Source organism: Oncorhynchus mykiss, chromosome 26 (genome assembly GCF_057628025.1).
Source record: "Oncorhynchus mykiss isolate SJ-2025 chromosome 26, ASM5762802v1, whole genome shotgun sequence".
Taxonomy (NCBI): Eukaryota; Metazoa; Chordata; class Actinopteri; order Salmoniformes; family Salmonidae; genus Oncorhynchus; species Oncorhynchus mykiss.
The window spans coordinates 33,814,139-33,838,402 of NC_143047.1; the positions used below are offsets into that span (position 1 = coordinate 33,814,139).

A 24,264-nucleotide genomic window follows, 5' to 3' on the forward strand; every position below is an offset into this window, starting at 1 on the left:
TGGTTGTGAGGCCGGTTGGACGTACTGCCAAATTCTCTCAAATGACTTGAGGCTTATGGACATTAAATTCTCTGGCAACAGCTCTGGTGGACATTCATGCAGTCAGCATTCCAATGTCATGCTCCCTCAAAACATGAGACATCTGTTGCATTGTGTTGTGTGACAAATCTGTACATTTTGGAGTTGCCTTCTATCGTTCCCAGCACAAGGTACACCTGTATAATGATCATGCTGTTTAATCAGCTTCTTGATATGCCACACCTGTCAGGCAGATGGATTATCTTGGCAAAAGAGATATGCTCACTAACAGGGATGTAAACACATTTGTGCACAAAATTTGAGAGAAATAAGCTTTTTGTGCAAATGCACCATTTCTGAGATCATTTATTTCAGGTCATTAAACATGGGACCAACACTTTACATGTTGCATTTATATTTTGTTCAGTGTGTTAACTTTATTCAGACACTATTTTTAGTTTTGAACCCTGGAATGGGCATTTATTCCTGCAGTATATCAGTGTGTTTCAGGATGGACTTGTTCACATGGCGGTGCATTTCTTGGGAGAGCTTGTGTCTGCATTTGCCTTCTGTCTGATGCTTTCTGTTGAAAGAAAAAGGAAACTTCTTTGTTCATTCAAGTTGACCTACGGGCTACGGACCATTACTGGTAGAGATGATAAAAGATGGTCAAACCAGCATTTAATGTACTTATGTAATTAATAACCACAATATCAGTGGTGGAAAAAGTACTAAATTGTCATTCTTGAGAAAAGTACAAGTAAATACTATACATCAAATTCCTTATATTAAGCAAACCAGACGATACAATTTTCTTGTTTTTTAAATTTACGGAGAGCCAGGGGCACACTCCAAAACTCAGACATAATAGTGAGTTTGCCAGAAAAGTGGCAGTAGGGATGAAAACCTGTTATATTGGTAATTGAATTGGATTATATTGCTGTCCTACCTGAGCACTCAATGTGACCAGTGCTTTTGGGTGACAGGGAAATGTATGGGAGTAAAAAGTACATATTTGCTTTAGGACTGTTTTAGAATTAAACTAAAAGTTGTCAACAATATAAATAATAAAGTAAAGTTCAGATACCCTTTCAAAGTACAGAAATACAGCCGGTGTGATGCATTTTGCATCCTCTTATGATGCAAAATGCATCTTACCGGCTGTATTTCTCTACTTATATATCATGAAAACTTCATTGCTGACATGCAAAACATTTTTGGACTATATCAACAATGGGCTAATGAAACAAATACCAAAAGATTGAAGTACTACTTTAAGTATTTTTACTTAGTTACTTTACACCACTACATAATATGCTCATAAAGCTTTTGGACAACTACCTCCCCCAGGCTAGACAGCAGTGTGGTCTAGAGGGAAGCTGGGCAGTGTTCAGTAGGCATGAAATGACTGACAATGATTGGACAGTACAGTCCGATAAGAACATCCATTGTTGTTTTTTTATTTAAAAAAATGCTATTCGCCCATTGTGCCCTGGTGCTCAGGTTCGAATACCTGATGGGTGTTGACTCCCGTCCCCCGTTCCATTGACTCACCAGCTAGGTCGGTCCTGGAGATCCCCGTCAGTCCCTCATACAAGCCTTTGATTGGGTTCTCCCCTGCGATGACTACTCCATGCAGCCAGATCAGCAACATACGGTGCCCATGCTCCTTGAAGCTCTTTGTACCTAACATATGTGAATGTCATAAGAGACTTATATAAAATAGGTGGGCTACAATAAGGACAGTTCTGGGCTTAAGTGCCTTGCTCAAGGGCACAACGGCAGGATATGGTACCTGGGATATGTCAATTAACCCTCTAGGTTGAACCAGCAACCCTCTGGCTACTGGTCAGCCTCTCTCACCTAAAGGCTACCTGTCCGCCCAGGCTGCTAACTCCTTATTCCTAAGGCTCTTTGGTGTTTACAGATCTGAAGGAATCATATGAATGTAAGCAATATGGCGGAAACGCCCTTAAAATCAGATAGAAAGCTAGATGGAAAGTTGAATTTTCACTTAGACCTAAGTGATTGCTTCAGATCTGAAAAGTACAACGAGCTAGGCTCTGGGGGTTATTTCTAGACCAAGCCAACACTTCACCTGTCCACTGCTGCTCTATGGAGCGTATGTGGGCATCCGTGAAGCCCCAGTGTTGTGCGAGACTCTTCCACTCCCCGCGGGACAGGTCTTTGGTGGCCAGCCTCCACGTGACAGAGCGCAGGTGCTGGGTCTCCACCTGGTGGTCCTGCTTAAAGCTCAGCTGCTTCCCCAGCCACGAATCATCATCGCTGATCACGTTGTCCTGGTACACAAATAAAGGGGGTGTGTTTGAGATTGACTGCATTGCAGTTGAGCTGCGAAGCAGACTGATATTTAATTCTGAAATTCCAAAACACTCATTCCGGAATCGTGATGATCTGGTACAGCTACGAAGACCTAAAGTAGTCGATCTCAACATGAACAAAGTAGAGCTGCAGGCGCGTTTAAATATGAACCTACTTTTTCCCACTTGTAAAACCGGTCTGCTTTGATGATCATGTCCACTAAGATGACATGGTTTCCTCTGGCTGCCACCTCCAGAGAAGTCTTCCCCTGCTGAGAGTACCAACACACAGCCACAACACTGGATTCAATATGACATACAGTACATCACCTGGGCCGTGTGTCCAGTTCATTAGCACTACTTCACCTGGGTCCAGTTCATTAGCACTACTTCACCTGGGTCCAGTTCATTAGCACTACTTCACCTGGGTCCAGTTCATTAGCACTACTTCACCTGGGTCCAGTTCATTAGCACTACTTCACCTGGGTCCAGTTCATTAGCACTACTTCACCTGGGTCCAGTTCATTAGCACTACTTCACCTGGGTCCAGTTCATTAGCACTACTTCACCTGGGTCCAGTTCATTAGCACTACTTCACCTGGGTCCAGTTCATTAGCACTAATTCACCTGGGTCCAGTTCATTAGCACTAATTCACCTGGGTCCAGTTCATTAGCACTAATTCACCTGGGTCCAGTTCATTAGCACTAATTCACCTGGGTCCAGTTCATTAGCACTAATTCACCTGGGTCCAGTTCATTAGCACTAATTCACCTGGGTCCAGTTCATTAGCACTAATTCACCTGGGTCCAGTTCATTAGCACTAATTCACCTGGGTCCAGTTCATTAGCACTAATTCACCTGGGTCCAGTTCATTAGCACTAATTCACCTGGGTCCAGTTCATTAGCACTAATTCACCTGGGTCCAGTTCATTAGCACTAATTCACCTGGGTCGTGGGTCCAGTTCATTAGCACTAATTCGGGGGGGAAACAGTGAAATGAGAGGTACTACCTAAACTTATCTAATAAGCAATACTTGTTGTTTTCTGTTGCAAAATGCTTTTCTCCGGTGTGCTCTGATTAACAGGATCCTGGCATAGTCTTCAGACTGGAATTAAATAATGCTTGAGCCCTTTATACACACTTTAACGGGAATAGGGGAAATGATTTCATTAATCCAGTGAGACACTGGCTGGTCCCATACTACACAAAGAGCCCATGAGATGTTAACCTAGTCTCAGGACTATTACTCACAGGAGGAAGCATCTGCTGTGCCAGACTGATGAGATATGAAAATGGAAGCTTTCTTAGAAATTGTGTTTAAGTGTGTTGGGAATTTTGATGTTAAATGTTTGTATTATATGATATGAGTTATTTTAATACACAGCATTGTTTCCAATGCAATTTTACCATCAAGGAAAATAAAGTTGACATTATTGAATTTTTATTGCAAGTGTGACTGTCAGTGAAACACGTTATCTGTATTGATATGATTTAGATACCATATCTTCAGTGATTGATACCCTCAATGAGTTGTCCAACCACATTGGAATTTAGATAAACTCTTGAAATGTGTTTTATCCATGCGTTATTAACAATCCATTATAACTCCCACATACAGGCGTTCTTGTTTGCTGCGCCATGTTTTAATGGATCACTTCACTTCTAAAGGTAAATAAAAAACAAGATAAAAAAATTACCCTTTAAAATGAGATTAAATCAAATACCTTATCCAGTAGTTTGAGGTTAACCCCAGCTATGAGGATCATCTCAGCGATGTCCTGTCTTCCATGCTCTGCTGCGATGTGCAGGGCTGTCTGGAGCCTCTGTAAGGAAGGAGGGAGAGAGGGAAGGGAGAAAGAACGAGAGTGAGACAGAAAAAGAGAGATGAATTAGGTCATTAGTGTTACAAGTGTTATGGCAGTTACTGTACAGAAGCCTTCTTTCTGTTCTATGGTCTTTACCTCAATGATAATGTACACAAAACTTAACACACAGATCACGCAACACGATGACTCAGAATCGATACAGACACTAAGGTACACGATGCACCATTGGCCTAACAAATCATTGAATGCATTGTATAGAAAGTTTCCATACAGTAAGGTGTTTACTGTAACGCCCAGAGAGTGGAAACATTACTCACATTGTCAGATATGTCCAGATCACATTCAGCGTCTATTAGCAGCCGTACCACCTCGGTGTGATTGTGGAGCACGGCGGTGTGAAGAGGGGATGTGTGTTGCTGTTCAAAACACAAGGTAAAATTAGATACACATTGATGGTTACCACATACAGATGCCACGTAAATAATAATAAGTTATACTTGTAAAGCGCTTTTCATTATGCAAGAATAATCTCAAAGTGCATAAAATGAAATATAAACTAGGAAGTACAGTAAAATATATATATTTTTAATGATAATATATCAAACAAGACATTTAAAAATATATAACAATATCATGAAAACAACAATAGGAGTCTAGGAACGAGGCTAGTCCAGCCGACAGAGATGAGTCTTAAGGCCTGCTTTAAATGCACCAACAGTCTGAGCAGCTTTGAGATTGTCATTGAGGGAGTTCCAGAGGTGTGGTACGTGGGAGGAACAAGGAGGTGTAATGAGTTCACACTCAAAAAGACGTTGCATAAATCTTACTTCATTATTCACTGTGTTTTATAATGGTCACTGCATCAGGGATAACTTACACAGACAGGTATTCAGTAAGAACCCATTACACCTCTTTGTTTGTCTGAATTGGCGGGTTTTACACACCAGCCAAGCTTCTGGGGGAGTGCGATGGTTCTCTTTTGATTAGTGGTACGTGGGAGGAAAAGGCCTGTTGTACTGTAGCTTGTGGTCTTGTGTCAAACACAAACTAAAACAAAGATCTATGGAGAGAACCTATTCTGCACTGAGGCACTGAAAAAACACCTTTTGTGTCTTGGGCGAATCCAGTGGTCTAAGCTGCTGCCTCCAGGACCCTACTGCTGCAGCAAGGGTTTAAAACTAGCATGTCAGAACACCTGTTTATTGACTCTCTCTATCCAATACAACAAACATATGAGTGGAGTGGGACTGTCCTACTCCTTAAAAAATAAAATAAATAAAACACTTTCACTGAAAACATCAATATAGGACATGCACTGAATTATACAAACAAATGTGGCACCAATTCTCTGAGTAGGAAAAAGTTAGGAAAAAGAGAGTGGAGAAGACATGGTGCAGATGCTGAACCCTACTGGTGTATTCTGAGCTGTTGGGCTTAACTAAAAGACCTGGCTGTTCACTATTGTAATTTGAAAGAGGAGCTAACCAAGTTGCAATAAGTGCTACCAACTATTCCTACAGGGGAGCTAACCGATGCACAAACTAATGTAGCATGTACAGTATGGTTAAAGGTTGGCTTGCATACTCACACCATCCACCGTGTCTGTGTTGACGCCCGCCTCCAGCAGCAGACTGGTCTCCCTCTCAAAGCCGTGCTGGGCCACGTAGTGGAGGGCATTCATATTCTTCTGCACAGACAACAACATAGTGGGACAGGTCACAGTTCAGACTCACTAATGTACATCAGTCTCACACATTAGTTGGCACTGTGTATAATGTCACCTATCTAACCAATTATCTATCTATCCAATTATCTATCCATCCAATCTATCCATCCAATTATCTATCCATCCAATCTATCTATCCAATTATCTATCCATCCAATTATCTATCCATCCAATTATCTATCCATCCAATTATCTATCCATCCAATTATCTATCCATCCAATTATCTATCCATCCAATCTATCCATCCAATTATCTATCCATCCAATTATCTATCCATCCAATTATCTATCCATCCAATTATCTATCCATCCATCTCAGATTCTTAAATGTAAGTGTGATAATCAGGTACTACTTTAAACTAATTACAACTGACTTAGAAAGGGTTTATAAAGACTTTGTTAAGACATATTTAGATGCTTTAGAAATCATGTAGTATCATCCATGCCTGTCTCTGCAAGGGTTTTAACATCAATGTCTTGGAAGAGAAGGTCCCAGTCAGTGCACCCACTTCTAGGTGGTCCTCTACATTTACAGCTATATGAATGCTCTATAAAGCCTTTATGAGTTATAGTTAATTGAAAGTTGACCCTTACGTTTGTCAGCGCGTTGACATTACAGCAGGCCTCCAGCAGTAGTTTGACACATTCATAGTGACCTCCATCAGAGGACAGGTGCAGAGGTGTCAGTCCGTCCTGGAGAACCAAATATCACGTCACAAAAGGCCTCCATCAGCTTTACATTCTATCAACAGAATAGGGAATAATCAACCATATAAAACAGAACAACAAGTAGCAGTAACCCTAATTGTTATTATAGTAAAATATAATTTGTTATTTCCTGGCAAAATAAAGGTTTAGAAGCAAAACATAAATTAACAGTAAACTATTTTTTCTCATCATTATCCATATAAAGTGAAGCAGGAACCACGACAGCTAAAAGGTATTGAATATAAAATATAGTTTCTGGGCTGCTTTTAACCCTACACCACACCTGACAGTGACAATATGTTCTTTACTCACTATGTTTCTCTCGTCAATGTCCACTCCTGTCTCAACTAACTTCTGCAGGACCTCGTTATGTCCATGCTTGGCTGCTAGATGGATGGCCATGTTTTCATCCTATACAATATATAAAAACACATCAAAGACATCATGCTATTTACATGATAACATCTTAGTTACAAACACACGAAAAGTAATTAAACACATTTGGAAAATGTGTTTAAAGTTCATGTTTACTCTCGCTACTGTAACACCAGCCTAATCATGTATTAACCTATAAGTGTGTATGTGTCCACGTGTCAACCTACCTTATCCTTGAGGCCGTGAGTGCAGCCCATACCGATGAGGAACTCAACCACCTCTAGTTGTCCATGTTCTGCAGCCAGGTGAAACGCTGTCTTCCCAGACTGACAGTAAAACAGGGAGTGAGGGATTAACTAGAAGAAGACAGTAACAGTAATGACAACATCACAGTATGGACAAATGACACTAATGACAATATGACCAAATTACAGTATGAAAGTATTGACAGTATGGAATAACAGTGTCTTCTGTTCTGCCCCAAGCAGGGCTCGAACTAATAACCTCCTGCACAAACACACAAGCCAACCGTTTTAGCCAACAGAGCAAGGGACTAGTCTGTCACTCTGTAAGCGACAGTTGGCTGTTGGGGGTGGGGCTTGATGTCACTGATGTCCAGCCAACATGCGACAAGCAGGTTTGACATCCTAGTAAACACATCCAACATGGCACAGGATAAATAATAGGTAGCATAGCAAACCCTCAAGGTATCTGTTGTGCACAGAGGGTGGTGATACTGCATCAATCAAATTCTTAAAGTAAACAAGATTTATTTCATTGTGTCATCAATTTCCCTTGTAAATCCTGTAACCAGGCAGGGTTGAGACTAAAGCACACACAGGGAGAGTATAAGGAAAGGAAAGCCCTAGGACAGTACTGGGAAAGTCCTGGGAAAGGAAAGCACTCCCAGGAAAATACAAGTTCAAGGAATTTGCTATGAAAGGTCTTTGGAAGAACTAGGAAAGTGCAGAAAGCGTGCTAGTGAAGAACCGGTAATGTGGTGTGGGGCAGTCACATTGTCCACCCTGTCCAGCAGTACATCCTCTACTAGGTCCTCCATGATGAACTCCAGCACTCTGCTATGACCCCGCTGGGCGGCACAGTGCAGCAGGCCCAGCCCATTCTGACAGAGAGACAGATACATAACATATTATAAGTCTTATTATAATACAAAAATGAATTGTAAGACAGAAATGACTGAAAGCCGCCTCAAGTGGTGTGATCTGGAAAACTTGCTGTCACGTTCACTGTCTTCAAACTCCCTGTCATAGATGAGCCAAGGCGCAACGTGCATGTAATTCCACATCTTTAATAAAGTGAAACCTTCACAAAAAACACAGGTAAACAGAAACCGACCGTGACGCAACTGTGGCACACACAGAAAATAAATAATTACCCACAACATTAAGTGGGAAAAAAGGCTGCCTAAGTATGATTCCCAATCAGAGACAATGATAGACAGCTGCCTCTGATTGGGAACCACACTTGGCCAAAAACAAAGAAATAGAAAACATAGAATGCCCACCCAAATCACACCCTGACCTAACCAAATAGAGAAATAAAATGTCTCTAAGGTCAGGGCGTGACACTTGCCCCAAACCGAGTGAGATGGAGTACATTTGTCAATGGCCTATGCTCCTCATAGGAGCCAAAGGCTTAAATCAAGTCAGTCAGTCAATTATTATGACATATAAATGAACTTACAGAGCACTATATTTGCAAGCTTTAAAGGCGTAATATGCAGAAATTGCTCCGCCATTGCCTGGATGCTAAAATGTTTGTGAATGTTATTTTTCAAATTAAACTCTTTATGACAATGTATCATTCTTTGAGGGTCTAATTACACCATAACACACTGGTCTGACACAACCCTGCAAAACACAGTATGCGGGCTTGCAAAGTGATGTGTAATTTTTTGAGGAATCCAGCCAGAGTAAGGATATCCAAAATTGACTGCTGGGGTAGAGAAGTTTGATTAATGAGACCTAAATCATCTAAACTGGAACAGCCATCTCAGTAACTGGTGCAATAAGTCCAACTACTAACAGATTGGGTTAGTTCAGAAAAATGTAGCATAAGATTAATCAACAATTCTGAGAACAAACCTGCAGGGAAATATGAAGATGATTGGTTTTGAGCAAACATGAATTTGAAATTTTACTCAACAAGCTTGTTCAAATTCAGCCAACTTCGAGCAGTATTTGTTGAGTGAACAAACGAACACATTAGCTCAACTTCTTGTCCTTTTGAAGTCCAGCCAACTCAGAGTACCCCTGATTAAGCAATTGGTTAAGTTGGCTTTTCTTTTGTGTGCATATGTGTGAATACAAACAGCATATTGTTTGCCTGAATTACACAAGCAATGACTAGTTACAATTAGACACAATTGTAGAATAGACACAATTAAAACACTAAAACATGAAGATAATTGCATGATGTAGTTCTATCCGCGTTTTTACATCATTGGGGGTAGGATCCATTCCATTGTATTGGGTCAATTCATGTAATTAATTGAATAACTTACTTTGTTTTCACAGTTGAGCTTTGCGCCAGAGGCCACGAGGATCTGTAGGATCTTGAGGTGACCGAACCAGGCTGCCAGCAGCAGAGGATTCATACCAAACTGAGAAGGGACAGCATGTTGTAGAAATAGAATGAACACACAAGTATCTGCTGCTGTTCACTTTACTCACCCTCTTCTGGACTCGCAGCCAATTTGATCTCCATGATTATGTAGCCTACATCTCTGCCTCATATATAACATGTGCCTTCAGAAAGTATTTTCCCCTTGACTTATTCCAAATGTTGTTTTAAAGCCTGATATTCAACATGGATGAAATTGTTATTTTTTCACCCATCTTAACACAATACCCCATAACGACAAATTGAAAACATGTTTTTAGAAAGTGTTGCTAATTTATTGTTAATTAAATACAAAAATATCAAATGTACATAGGTGTTCACACCCATGAGTCAATACATGTTAGAATCACACCTGAGAACACATGGATTGTACAATATTTGCACATTATTATTTGAAAGATTCTTCAAGCTCTGTCAAGTTGATTGTTGATCATTGCTAGACAACCAGTTTCAAGTCTTTCCATAGATTTTCAAGCCGATTTAAGTCAAAGCTGTAACTACAGTAGGCCACTCAGGAACATTCAATGTTGTCTTGGTAAGCAACTCCAGTGTATATTTGGCCTTGTGTTTTAGGTTATTGTCCTGCTGAAAGGGGAATTTGTCTCTGTGTCAAGTGTGCTCCCTCTCAGGCCTCTAGGTCATCAGGCTGCTCGTTATGGCGCACACCTGTCACCATCGTTACGCGCAACTGCGTGTCGTAAATATGATCTGGTGCAACCAATTACCTTCAGAAGTCACATAACTAGTTAAATAAAGTCCACCTGTGTGCAATCTAAGTGTCACATGATCTGTCACGTGATCTCAGTATATATACACCTGTTCTGAAAGACCCCAGAGTCTGCAACTACACTAAGCAAGGGGCACCACCAAGCAAGCGGCACCATGAAGACCAAGGAGCTCGCCAAACAGGTCAGGGACAAAGTTGTGGAGAAGTATAGATCAAGGTTGGGTTATACAAAACTATCTGAAACTTTGAACATCCCACAGAGCACCATTAAATCCATTATTAAAAAATGGAAAGAATATGGCACCACAACAAACATGCCAAGAGAGGGTCGCCCACCAAAACTCATGGACCAGGCAAGGAGGGCATTAATCAGACAGGCAACAAAGAGAACAAAGATAGGAAGGAGCTGCAAAGCTCCACAGCGGTGATAGGAGTATCTGTCCATAGGACCACTTTAAGCAGTACACTCCACAGAACTGGCAAAAAAAGCCATTGCTTAAAGAACAAAAATAAGCAAACACGTTTGGTGTTTGCCAAAAGGCACGTGGGCGACTCCCCAAACATATGGAAGAAGGTACTCTGGTCAGATGAGACTAAAATTTAGCTTTTTGGCCATCAAGGAAAACGCTATATCTGGCGCAAACCCAACACCTCTCATCACTCTGAGATACTAAACGATATCATAACCGCCATCGATAAAAGACAGTACTGTGCAGCCGTCTTCATCGCCCTGGCCAAGGCTTTCGACTCTGTCACTCACCGTATTCTCATCGGTAGACTCAACAGCCTTGGTTTCTCAAATGACTGCCTCACCTGGTTCACCAACTACTTCTCAGATAGAATTCATGTGTGTCAAATCGGAAGGACTGTTGTCCAGACCTCTGGCAGTCTATGGGGGTACCACAGGGTTCAATTCTCGGGCCGACTCTTTTCTCTGTATATATCAATGATGTCGCTCTTGCTGCGAGTGATTCCTTGCTCCACCTCTACGCAGACGACACCATTCTGTATACTTCTAGCCCTTCTTTGGACACTGTGTTAACAAACCTCCAAACGAGCTTCAATGCCATACAACACTCCTTCTGTGGCCTCCAACTGCTCTTAAACGCTAGTAAAACTAAATACATGCTCTTCAACCGATCGCTGCTCGCACCCGCTCGCCCGATTTGCGTCATTACTCTGGACGGTTCTGAGACAACTACAAATACCTAGGTGTATGGCTAGACTGTAAACTCTCCTTCCAGACTCATATCAAGCATCTCCAATCCAAAATTACATCTAGAATCTATTTCACAACAAAGCCTCCTTCACTCACGCTGCTAAACATACCCTCGTAAAACTGACTATCCTACCGATCCTCGACTTCGGCGATGTCATCTACAAAATAGTCTCCAACACACCAACTCAGCAAACAGGATGCAGTCTATCACAGTGCCATCCGTTTTGTCACCAAGCCCCATATACCACCCATCACTGCATCCTGTATGCTCTCATCGGCTGGCCCTCGCTACATATTCGGCTGACCCACTGGCTCCAGGTCATCTATTAGTCTTTGCTAGGTAAAGCTCTGCCTCATCTCAGCTCGCTGGTCACCATAACAACACCCACCCGTAGCACACGCTCCAGCAGGTGTATCTCACTGGTCATCCCCAAAGCCAACAACTCCTTTGGCCGCCTTTCCTTCCAGTTCTCTGCTGCCAATGACTGGAACGAATTGCAAAAATCGCTGAAGTTGGAAACTTATGTCTCCCTCAATAATTTTAAGCATCAGCTATCTGAACAGCTTACCAATCACTGCAGCTGTACACAGCCCATCTGTAATAGCCAATCCAACTACCTACCTCTTTTGCACACCAGTATTTCTACTTGCACATCATCATCTGCACATCTATCACTCCAGTGTTAATTTGCTAAATTGTAATTACTTCACTACTATGGCCTATTCATTGCCTTACCTCCTTACTCCATTTGCACACACTGTGTATATATATATATATATATATTTCTATTGTGTTATTGATTGTACTTTTGTTTATCCCATGTGTAACTCTTATTTTTTGTTGCACTGCTTTGCTTTATCTTGGCCAGGTTGCAGTTGTAAATGAGAACTTGTTCTCAACTGGCCTACCTGGTTAAAACATTTTTTAAATAACCATGTTTTTTTATCGGCAGGGACTGGGAAACTTGTCAGAATTGAAGGAATGATGGATGGCACTAAATACAGGGAAATTCTTGAGGGAAACCTGTTTCAGTCTTCCAGAGATTTGAGAGGTTCACCATCCAGCAGGACAATGGCCCTAAGCATACTGCTAAAGCAACACGAGTGGTTTAAGGGGAAACATTTAATTGTCTTGGAATGGCCTAGTCAAAGCCCAGACCTCAATCCAATTGAGAATCTGTGGTATGACTTAAAGATTGCTGTACACCAACGGAACACAACCAAATTGAAGGAGATGGAGCAGTTTTGCAAAACTCCCAGTGGCAAGATGTGCCAAGCTTATAGAGACATATCCCAAGAGACTTGCATCTGTAATTTCTGCAAAAAGGTGGCTCTACAAAGTTTTGACTTGAGGGGGAATAGTTATGCACGCTCAAGTTCTGTTTTTTTGTCTTATTTCTTGTTTGTTTCACAATAAAAAATATTTTGCAGCTTAAAAGTGGTAGGCATGTTGTGTTGTGTTCACTCTGTCATGTAGGTTAGTATTGTGGAGTAACTACAATGTTGTTGATCCATCCTCAGTTTACTCCTATCACAGCCATTAAAAACTCTAACTGTTTTATAGTCACCATTGGCCTCATGGTGAAATCCCTGAGTGGTTTCCATCCTCTCCGGCAACTGAGTTAGGAAAGATGCCTGTATCTGCTCAAAAGGATATTCAATGTCTGCTTTTTTAAATTTTATTTCACAAAGCCCTTCTTTGCTAGGCATTAGAACATGTCCTTGGTCTTTGTCATTGAATCTGTGTTGGAAATTCACCGCTCGACTGAGGGACCTTACATATAATTGTATGTGTGGCGTAAAGAGAGGAGGTAGTCATTCAGAAATCATGTTAAACACTATTATTGTACCATGCAATTGATTATGTGACAAGTTCAGCACATTTTTACTCCTGAATTTATTTAGGCTTGGCGGTTGAATACTTATTGACTCAAGACATTTCAGCTTTTATTTTTTTTAAATTAATTTGTAAACACTACTAAAAACATAATTACACATTGACATTATGAGGTATTGTGTGTAGTAGGCCAGTGACACAATCTCATTTGAATACATTTTAAATTCAGGCCGTAACACATCAAAATTTGGAAAGGGGTGTGAATACCTTTTGAATGTAATGTATACAGTGCAATCGGAAAGTATTCAGACCACTTTACTTTTTCCAAATTTTGTTATGTTACAGCCTTATTCTAAAATGGATGAAATACTTTTTCCCTCATCAATCTACACACAATATCCCATAATGACAAAGAAAAAAATGGGCTTTAGAATTGTTTTCAAGCTATGAGACTCAATATTGAGCTCAGGTGCATCCTGTTTCCATACAACTTGATTGGAGTCCACCTGTGGTAAATTCAACTTATTGGACATGATTTGGAAAGGCACACACCTGTCTATGTAAGGTCCCACAGTTGACAGTGCATGCCAGAGCAAAAATTTTCCATAGCCCTCCGAGACAGGATTGTGTTGAGGCACGGATCTGGGTAAGGGTACACCAAAAAAATTCTGCAGCATTGAAGGTCCCCAACAACACGGTGGCCTCCATCATTCTTAAATGGAAGAAGTTTGGAACCACCAAGACTCTTCCTAGAGCTGGCCACCCAGCCAAACTGAGCAATCGGGGGAGAAGGGCCTTGGTCAGGGAGGTGACCAAGAACCCGATGATCACTGACAGAGCTTCAGAGTTGCTCTGTAGAGATGGGAGAACCTTCCAGAAGGACATCTCTGCAGCACTCCAACAATCTGGCCTTTACGGTAGAGTGGCCAGACGGAAGCCACTCCTCAATAGAAGGCACAAGACAGTTAACTTAGAGTTTGCAAAAAGGCACCTAAAGGACTCTCAGACCATGAGAAACAAGATTCTCTGGTCTGATGAAAACAAGATTGAACTCTTTGACCTGAATGCCAAGCATCATGTCTGGAGGAATCCTGGCACCATCCCTACGGTGAAGCATGGTGGAGGCAGCATCATGCTGTGGGGATGTTTTCAGCGGCAGGGACTGGGAGACTAGTCAGGATCAAGAGAAAGAATAACGGAGCAAAGTACAGAGAGATCCTTGATGAAGAGCGCTCTAGAGCGCTCAGGACCTCAGACTGGGGTGAAGGTTCACCTTCCAACAGGTCATCGACCCCAAGCACATAGTCAAGACAACGCAGGAGTGGCTTCGGGCAAATCTCAATGTCCTTGGGTGGCCAAGCCAGAGCCCGGGCTTGAACCTAATCTAACATCTCTGGAGAGACCTGAAAATAGCTGTGCAGCGACGCTCCCCATCCAACCTTACAGATATTGAGAGGATCTGCAGAGAAAAATGGGAGAAACTCCCCAAATATAGGTGTGCCAAGCTTGTAGCGTCCTACCCAAGAAGTCTCAAGGCTGTAATCGCTGCCAAAGGTGCTCCAACAAAGTACTGAGTAAAGGGTCTGAATACTTATGTAAATGTGATATTTCAGTTTATTTCAAAATGTAAAGAAACCTGTTTATTCTTTGTTATTACAGGCTATTTTGTGTAGATTGAAAAGGAATGAAAACAGTTTAATCCATTTTAGAATAAGGCAGTAATGTAACAAAATGTTTAAAAAGTCAACGGGTCTGAATATTTTGTAGGTTCATTTAGAATGTAGGCTACAACCTTATGTATGTTGTAATTAAGAATATTGCAGTAGCACAAGCAGGACACAGTCAACACATTGCAGTGGCAAAACACATGAAATCACCATTTAGACTGCCTGTCTGTGTCTTACTTGTGTTTGATGAAATATTCATCATCACAGTCATTATAATGCCAGTGTCCTGAGACAAAGGGTGTTTACTGTGTGTGTGCATACGTGTGTGTGTGCGCGCATACGTGTGTGTGTGTGTGCGGGTGTGTGCGAGCATGCACTTTTGTGTGTGTCTGTGCAGAGAACCAGACAAGAAACACTGAGTAAGGTCATTTCTACGACCCCCCACGTCTACGCTGATGAATATGAAGGGGTCTCTAACTGTTACCTCATTAGACACCCAAATTAACTGCATTACAGAGACAGAGTTGTCTCAAGGGCTCATAAACAAAGGTGGGATGTTATGAGCAATTTTACGCACAGTTCATTAGAAAATGAAGATCATGGCTGAGTAACTGCAATAAACTTTGTGAGGCCATAGCCCACAATAAAATAGAGTCTGTATGAGTGTGTGGTTGTGAGTGTGAGTGTAAGCATGAGTGTAAGTGTAAGCGTGAGTGTGAGCGTGTGTGTGTACCTACACTGTCCTCCACATCCACCTCATTATTATGGTCTAGTAACAGACGTAGAGCCTGCTCGTTCCCAGCCCCTGCCGCCCAGTGCAGCGCTGTACGGCCTTTCTGTGGAGAGCGAGAGGAGGAAGAGAGAGAAAACATAATGAGAATGGTGAGAGAGGAGGAGAGAAACAACACGATAGAGAGGAGAGAGAACACGATAGAGGAGAGAGAGAAACAACGCGATAGAGAGGAGAGAGAAACAACGCGATAGAGAGGAGAGAGAAACAACGCGATAGAGAGGAGAGAGAAACAACGCGATAGAGAGGAGAGAAACACAGAGGAGAGAGAAACAACACGATAGAGAGGAGAGAGAGAGTAGAGAGAAACAACACGAGAGAGGAGAGAGAAACAACACGAGAGAGAGGAGAGAGAAACAACGCGATAGAGGAGAGAAACAACGCGATAGAGAGGAGAGAGAAACAACACGAGAGAGAGGAGAGAGAAACAACACGATAGAGAGGAGAGAGAGAGTAGAGAGAAACAACACGATAGAGAGGAGAGAGAAACAACACGATAGCGATAGAGAGGAGAGAGAAACAACACGATAGCGATAGAGAGGAGAGAGAAACAACACGATAGAGAGGAGAGAGAAACAACACGATAGAGAGGAGAGAGAAACAACACGATAGAGAGGAGAGAGAAACAACACGATAGAGAGGAGAGAGAAACAACACGATAGAGAGGAGAGAGAAACAACACGATAGAGAGGAGAGAGAAACAACACGATAGAGAGGAGAGAGAAACAACACGATAGAGAGGAGAGAGAAACAACACGATAGAGAGGAGAGAGAAACAACACGATAGAGAGGAGAGAGAAACAACACGATAGAGAGGAGAGAGAAACAACACGATAGAGAGGAGAGAGAAACAACACGATAGAGAGGAGAGAGAAACAACACGATAGAGAGGAGAGAGAAACAACACGATAGAGAGGAGAGAGAAACAACACGATAGAGAGGAGAGAGAAACAACACGATAGAGAGGAGAGAGAAACAACACGATAAAGAGGAGAGAGAAACAACACGATAGAGGAGAGAAACAACACGATAGAGAGGAGAGAGTAACAACAGCAGAACATATCGAGGGGATGGCAAAATACATTTGAATGTGAAATGCTTTTGATGTGTTTTTAGTGTGTAGCTGTTCTTTCATATTGTTGTTTTACAGCCGCAAACCAAATCGCCCAATGTAGGACAATAAAGTGTTCTGAATCAGAATGGAATAAAACACAACAATAATGTAGGCATGAAAGGTGGTTTATCTGCAGTGGACGTGACCATGCAGATAAAGAAGCTTGAGGTAGACAGAAGCTCTCTCCCTTTCCACTGGAACAGATACAGTAACAGCTCTGAAAGGTTATGTAAAGTCTAGGTTAAGATACTTCCACTATATAACCACATAGACAGCTTCATACTTTCATGATCCCTGCAGGGTAATTCAGTTCATCACAACACAGAGAAGAAAACATAAGTTGCATGCTATATTTTACGGCAAAAAAAACAAAACACTTTTATTATGCAACTTATTTGCAAGAACATTGAGTGAGAAACAGTTAACAACCTAGCGGTGAAACCTTGGGCCATGCTAGCCAAGAGAAACAAGTCGGATGGTGTTATTTCACCACAGTGAGGTGAAATCCGGGTCATATCCTTTTCCCGGGACAACAAGATGCTGGTTTCCTTTTCTTCAAAGCACAAACGGCAGGAACAAAGCTACAGCTGCTAAAGCGTTGGCAGTGGCAGTGTGGCACTGACTGACTGGCATCGACTCTGTCAGATCAAATCCTTCCTGGGTATTTGCACTGTGGTTTACTAATGGGAATCAGTACAGCTTAGTATAAGTTTTGTGGAATTAGTAGAAGTTCTTGTGAACTCACTTTCAGTCAGGTTTCAAGACAACAATAGTCATTATCATGAAAAACATGCATAGCATCCCGTATTCAATTGACAGTGGTAAACTATTGTGTGTAAGTGTGTGTGCATGCGTGCATATGTGTGTGTGTATCTGCCAACGACTGTGACTGTGTGTGTATGCTCTCCAATCCCATACATGCACTCACTTTGTTTTTGGCCTTGATGTCCACTCCTTTCTTCATCAGCTCCCGCATTTTGTCCGTGTCGTTCCTCTTTGCTGCATCGTGGAACTCCTTCTCCGACCGGAGCACTGTGAACAGACATGGGCCATGGAAAGGAGGATGGGAGAAACAGGAACAAGCGTCAGGCTCTATCTCTGTTCACAAGGAGGGGGCAGGTAGCCTAGTGGTTAGAGCGTTGGGGGGGTGGGGGGTGGGGGGTGGGGGGTGGGGGGGGGGGGGGGGGGGGGGCAGTAACCGAAAGGTTGCGAGATCAAATCCCAGAGGTGACAAGGTAAATATCTGTCATTCTGTCCCTGAACAAGGTAGTTAACATACTGATCCCAGGCTGCCATTGTAAATCTTATCTCTTAAATATCTATCCAATGGATTTTGTGATGTATGGATCACTGCCTCAGCCATGGATTGATCTGTCAAATGTATTTATTTGCCTTCATGTTGATGCCTGTCTTTTTTCTTACCCCCCTTTTCTTCCCCTTGCGTCCTCTAAACCTCAGAGTCACGCGTCCTCCAAATCAACCGCACTTCTTAACACCCACACGCTTAACCCGGAAGCCAACCGCACCAATGTGTCATAGGAAACACCGTTCAACTGACGACCGAGGTCAGCCTGCAGGAGTCGCTAGAGCGCGATGAGCCAAGTAAAGCCCCCCCCACAGCCAAAACCCTCCCCTAACCCGGACGACGCTGGACCTGGGATCGAACCCAGGTCTGTAGTGACGTCTCTAGCACTGCACCTGTCACGGTCGTCGTATGGAGGAGACCAAGGCGCAGTGATGTAAGCGTACATACTTCTTTTAATGGAAGAACAAACACTGAACAAAACTAATACAAAACAACAAAAACGAACCGTGAAGCTATTATGGCTAGTGCAGACAGGCAACTAAACATAGACTAAGAACCCACAAACTACCCAAGGAATATGGCTCCCTAAATATGGTCCCCAATCAGAGACAACGATAAACAGCTGCCTCTGAGAACCAATCTAGGCAACAACAGACATATAAACACCTAGACTTACAAAACCCCCTAGACATACAAAACCCCCTAGACATACAAAAACCCCTAGACAATACAAAAACTAAACAAACCACCCTCGGCACACCCTGACCTAACCAAAATAATAAAGAAAACAAAGATAACTAAGGTCAGGGCGTGACTGTACCCCCCACAAAGGTGCGGACTCCCGGCCGCAAACCTAAACCTATATGTGAGGGTCTGGGTGGGCATCTAACTTTGGTGGCGGCTCTGGTTCTGGACGCCGCTCCCCCTTCTTTACACTAATCCCTCCGCCCTTGTAGCACTGACCCGTGGATCATCGCTGGAGGCTCTGGACTGCGGATCCTCGCCGTAGGCCCCAGGCTGGGGACTCTCGCTGCGTGGATCAGCGTGGACTGGGGACCGTGGCCGGAGGCTCCGGACTGGGGACTGTGGCCGGACGCTCCGGACTGGGGACCGTCGCCGGACGCTCCGGACTGGGGACCGTCGCCGGACGCTCCGGACTGGGTACCGTCGCCGGACGCTCCGGACTGGGTACCGTCGCCGGACGCTCCGGACTGGGGACCGTCGCCGGACGCTCCGGACTGGGGACCGTCGCCGGACGCTCCGGACTGGGTACCGTCGCCGGACGCTCCGGACTGGGTACCGTCGCCGGACGCTCCGGACTGGGTACCGTCGCCGGACGCTCTGGACTGGGTACCGTCATCGGACGCTCTGCACTGCCAAGGCGCACTGTAGGCCTGGTGCGTGGTGCCGGCACTGGTGGTACCGGGCTGGGGACACGCACCTCAGGACGAGTGTGGGGAGGAGGAACAGGACGTACTGGACTGTGCAGGCGCACTGGAGGTCTGGAGTGTAGAGCTGACAACCCATCCTGGCTGGATGTTTATTTTCAGCCTGAAAATGCAGGGCGCTGGCACAGGGTGCTGGCACAGGGTGCTGGCACAGGGTGCTGGCACAGGGCGCTGGCACAGGGCGCACTGGTCTGTGCAGACTCACCAGAGACATAGTGCGCAGAGCCGGCACAGGATATCCTGGTCCAAGGAGGTATACTGGAGACCAGGAGCGCTGTGCCGGCACCTTCCTTCCTGGCTGGATGCCCATTCTAGCCCGGCCAATGCGAGGAGCAGGAATAGAGCGCACAGGGCTATGAACGCAAAATGGAGACACCGTGCGCATCTCTGCATAACACGGTACGTGACCAGTCTCATGCTCCCCACAGTAAGCACGAGGAGTTGGCTCAGGTCTCCAACCTGGCTTCGGCAATCTCCTCGTGTGCCCCACCCAATAAAATCTTGGGGCTGCCTCTCGGACTTCCATACTAGCCGTGTCCCCTCGTATCGTCGTCGTTCCTCCTGTGCTATCTCCACCTGCTTCCATGGCAGAGTCTTGTCCCCAGCCATTACTTCCTCCCAGGACCATGTCTTCCTCTCCTCTTTCTCCCGGGTCCAGGATGTCCACTCCTCTTTCTCCCAGGTCCAGGATGTCCACTCCTCTTTCTCCCGGGTCCAGGATGTCCACTCCTCTTTCTCCCGGGTCCAGGATGTCCACTCCTCTTTCTCCCAGGTCCAGGATGTCCACTCCTCTTTCTCCCGGGTCCAGGATGTCCACTCCTCTTTCTCCCGGGTCCAGGATGTCCACTCCTCTTTCTCCCGGGTCCAGGATGTCCACTCCTCTTTAGCACACTGCTTGGTCCTTTTTTGGTGGGTTCTTCTGTCACACTCGTTGTATGGAGGAGACCAAGGCACAGTGTGGTAAGCATACATACTTCTTTTAATGAAAGAAAAAACACTGAACAAAACAACAAAAACGAACCGTGAAGCTATTATGGCTAGTGCAGACAGGCAACTAAACATAGACTAAGAACCCACAAACTACCCAAGGAATATGGCTACCTAAATATGGTCCCCAATCAGAGACAACTATAAACAGCTGCCTCTGATTGAGAACCAATCTAGGTAACCACAGACATATAAACACCTAGACTTACAAAAAACCCTAGACATACAAAAACCCCTAGACAATACAAAAACTAAACAAACCACCCTCGGCACACCCTGACCTAACCAAAATAATAAAGAAAACAAAGATAACTAAGGTCAGGGTGTGACAGCACCACTCGGGAGGCCTGATGTCTGTCTTTCTATAGACTGTGGTAATGCTGTAGGGCCAGCAGATTGAATTCCAAATTGAACCCTATTCTCTACGTAGTGCACTACCTTTGACCAGGGCCTATAAGTAATGCACTATACGGGTGACATTTGAGAAGCAGCCATAGTCTGGATGAATGAACGGCCATCAGCAGGTCCCTAAGGCCCTGTTCTCACTCAGGTTGGCAACTGATGTAGCCTGAAACACATTTGACACAGTGGTTGTGATACAGATGATATTTATTTTGTGATACAACGGACAGTTTGTCTACACAAAAACGTTCACACAACCATTGTGCCATCATTTTTTAGGGCGCAGAAAAGACTCTCTGTTGTTGCATCAGCGTTGTGCCCGATGGGTTGTCCATCACATGTATGTGCGTATAAGAGCCAAAGCTGCCTGTCGTTTCACCTCCCAGGAACTTTTTAACGGTTAAATCAACATTGGGGAAAACATCAATGTAGAACTCTCACTACATTCCCACTTTGCGTACACAACATACTGGATATGGCAAACATGTGAGGGAGACTGAACTGTTTCTATATTGATAACTGTGATTTGGTCTGTGTAGTCTTCCTACTGTATTCATGAAGTGGCTTAGTGCTGATCTAGAATCAGTTTAGTCCTTTAATCACAATTAATATGATTATATGGAAAGGGGGGAACTGGTCCTAGATCAGAACTCTTACTCTGAGACTCTTTATGACTACAGACGCTGGTTTCTCTTATGAGACAACATTGACAGACTGGTTGAGACTGACCTAGATCGGTCTATCCCGGAGGTTATATGCTTGTACTATGGACAACATTGCCAGGCCTACATCAAACGGTACATTGAGCATTACAAGTCAGAAAACTAGTGCAACCAGTGGAGGCTGCTGAGGAGAGGATGGCTCATAAAAATGGCTGAAACGGAGTAAATGGAACGGCACTAAACACATGGAAACAATGTGTTGGATGTATTTGGTACCATTCCACCCATTCCGCTCCAGCCATCACGAGTCTGTCCTCCCCAATTAATGTTCCACCAACCTCTTATACGTGCAATGATAAACTAGCGCAAAAACAACAGCTAAACACCTCACCACTGACCAGGGTTCCCAAACTAGGTCCTGCTAATATTCTATAAGTGGTGCAGGAGCTCAAGCAGTAGAACATTTGAGGTGCTGGTATTCAGCTCCAGCGATCTGATGCCCAAGTCAAGCACTACTACAATATAATATTTCAGAAGTAATGCAAATCAAAAGGCTATGGTTTCATCCTATAAGGAGGAACCATATGAGCCCTGTCATGCAGCCCGACAACCATCACATTGCAATATAACATAGCCTAGTATTTGAACTTGCTTCAGTTCATGGTAGCTCTTATCAATTAATCAATTATTCTGACTGAATCTGTTCTGATACTGTGTCCGCGCGTGCAATAACCTGCTAAAGGCAGGCTGCCTAGACAAGTACAGTATATAGGCCAGATGAGCAGAGTAGGCATAACAAAAACCAATACATACAGCTATTCCGTTAGTAATGAGATAATTATAAATTCTTACAGATATCATCCTCTGAAACCAGATCGTCCTCCATTCTGTCAGTGATTCCAAAACGGCACTGATTCGGTTGATTTCATTTTTTTGTCGTAATCCGCGATCTGATTCCCATCAAATAGTCGATTATCTGGATCCAGCGATTCTACTATGCAGTCAAAGTGCCGCACACATCCGGGTGTTGAGTGTTGAGCGCAGAGGGACCAGCCCACATTCATTGCCTATCATTTAGATATGAGAGAGAACTGGAACGATCTATCATCTCAGATCGCAATAATATTTAGCCTGTAATGCTGCGCATAGATGTAAACTAGGCTTTCTGCCTCACATAAAGGCTTATAATACTGTGTTATGGTGCCTAATGTGTGTAGCCCAATAACTATATTTTTGTGTGTTTTAAACCAGCTTGGTTGTTATTTATTACGCAGTATATATTCTTACAAGTCATTATAGTTCATAATCTATAAAACATCATACAGACTTTAATAACCACTTATGAGTGGTTATGGACGCTTATAGTCAGTGTCTTATGATAAAGCATTATAGGTAGGTACTTCATAGAAAGTTTAACCGAATATAATTTAATTGAGAAAAAATGTTGAAACCCCTGTCTGATAGCTGACACAATCACATTTCTTGGGAAATCTACTCTCTCATCTTATGGCAAACACATCTCCACCTTCTGTATCAATGGGGCGAGAGAGAGAACAGTCAATAAGAAACCCCAGACTGTTTGCTCATAGCTGACAATACTGAAACTAAAGAAACATCTTTGCCAGTCATCATGTATTCCACAAGAGGGAGACAGACATCTCTAAGCAATTCCTTACGATGTAGGTATCTGCCGTTTGAAGTAGCCAGTATGCATCTCTTATCACACTATACTTGCATTCTCATGTTTCTTTAACTCCCATCGTATTTATCTGTTGTTGATTATGGTGATAGTATTTATCAAAGTGCAGCTGCTACTACTCTTAAACCTTTGGATGCCATCTACCATAGTGCCCTTCGTTTCCTTACAGGTAACAGTTTTGATACTCATTACTGCATCTTGTATCATCTCATCTAACTTTGGTGTTGAAGTATAGACACCTGATTTGTGATGTTTTATTTGTGCTTCCCATGACTGTGTTTTTGTATTCTAATGTTTAAATACAGTACCAGTCAAAAGTTTGGACACAGTTACTCATTCCAGGGTTTTTTCTTTATTTTTTTTTGTATTTTCTACATAGTAGAATAATAGTAAAGACATCTAAACTATGAAATAACACATATGGAATCATTTAGTAATCAAACAAGTATTAAACAAATCAAAATATATTTTACATTCGATTCTTCAAAGTAGCCACCCGTTGCCTTGATGACAGCTTTGCACACTCTTGGCATTCTCTCAACCAGCTTCATGAGGTAGTCATCTGGAATGCATTTTAATTAACAGGTGTGCCTTGTCAAAAGTTAATTTGTGGAATTTTTTTCCTTATTAATGCGTTTGAGCCAATCAGTTGTGTTGTGACATGAGGGGGTATACAGAAGATAGTCCTATTTGGTAAAAAATCAAGTCCATATTATGGCAAGAACAGATCAAATAAGCAAAGAGAAACGACAGTCCGTCATTACTTTAAGACATGAAGGTTAATCAA

At 43.1% G+C, this 24,264-nt stretch overlaps 1 protein-coding gene across 2 annotated transcripts; it reads right to left on the reverse strand.

Annotated features, from left to right (window-relative positions):
• Positions 1-352: 352 nt before the first annotated feature.
• Positions 353-23,315, reverse strand: LOC110526688 (ankyrin repeat and death domain-containing protein 1A). 2 transcript variants are annotated; one of them, XM_090222821.1, is made up of 15 exons: positions 22,631-23,315; positions 17,902-18,005; positions 15,807-15,905; positions 9,501-9,599; positions 7,992-8,099; positions 7,204-7,302; positions 6,914-7,012; positions 6,488-6,586; positions 5,756-5,854; positions 4,485-4,583; positions 4,066-4,164; positions 2,516-2,611; positions 2,117-2,318; positions 1,573-1,704; positions 353-601 (listed from the first exon to the last, which is right to left on the reverse strand). In XM_090222821.1, the coding sequence occupies exons 1-15, from the start codon at positions 22,662-22,664 to the stop codon at positions 540-542; spliced, it is 1,530 nt and encodes a 509-aa protein (XP_090078947.1). In that variant the 5' UTR covers positions 22,665-23,315; the 3' UTR covers positions 353-539. The 2 variants fall into 2 exon arrangements, with proteins under 2 accessions (XP_090078947.1, XP_090078946.1); XM_090222820.1 differs by having other exon boundaries at positions 7,204-7,332; positions 22,631-22,814.
• Between the last annotated feature and the right edge of the window lie 949 nt (positions 23,316-24,264).

Excerpts from the sequence above, each read along its gene's own strand:
- LOC110526688 (XM_090222820.1), bottom strand. The coding sequence starts at position 22,664 with ATGGAGGACGATCTGGTTTCAGAGGATGATATCT. Across the intron at positions 9,600-15,806 it reads AGGTGGATGTGGAGGACAGT|TTTGGTATGAATCCTCTGCT; the intron begins GTAGGTACACAC and ends GTCCCTTCTCAG. Across the intron at positions 8,100-9,500 it reads AGCTCAACTGTGAAAACAAA|AATGGGCTGGGCCTGCTGCA; the intron begins GTAAGTTATTCA and ends TCTCTCTGTCAG.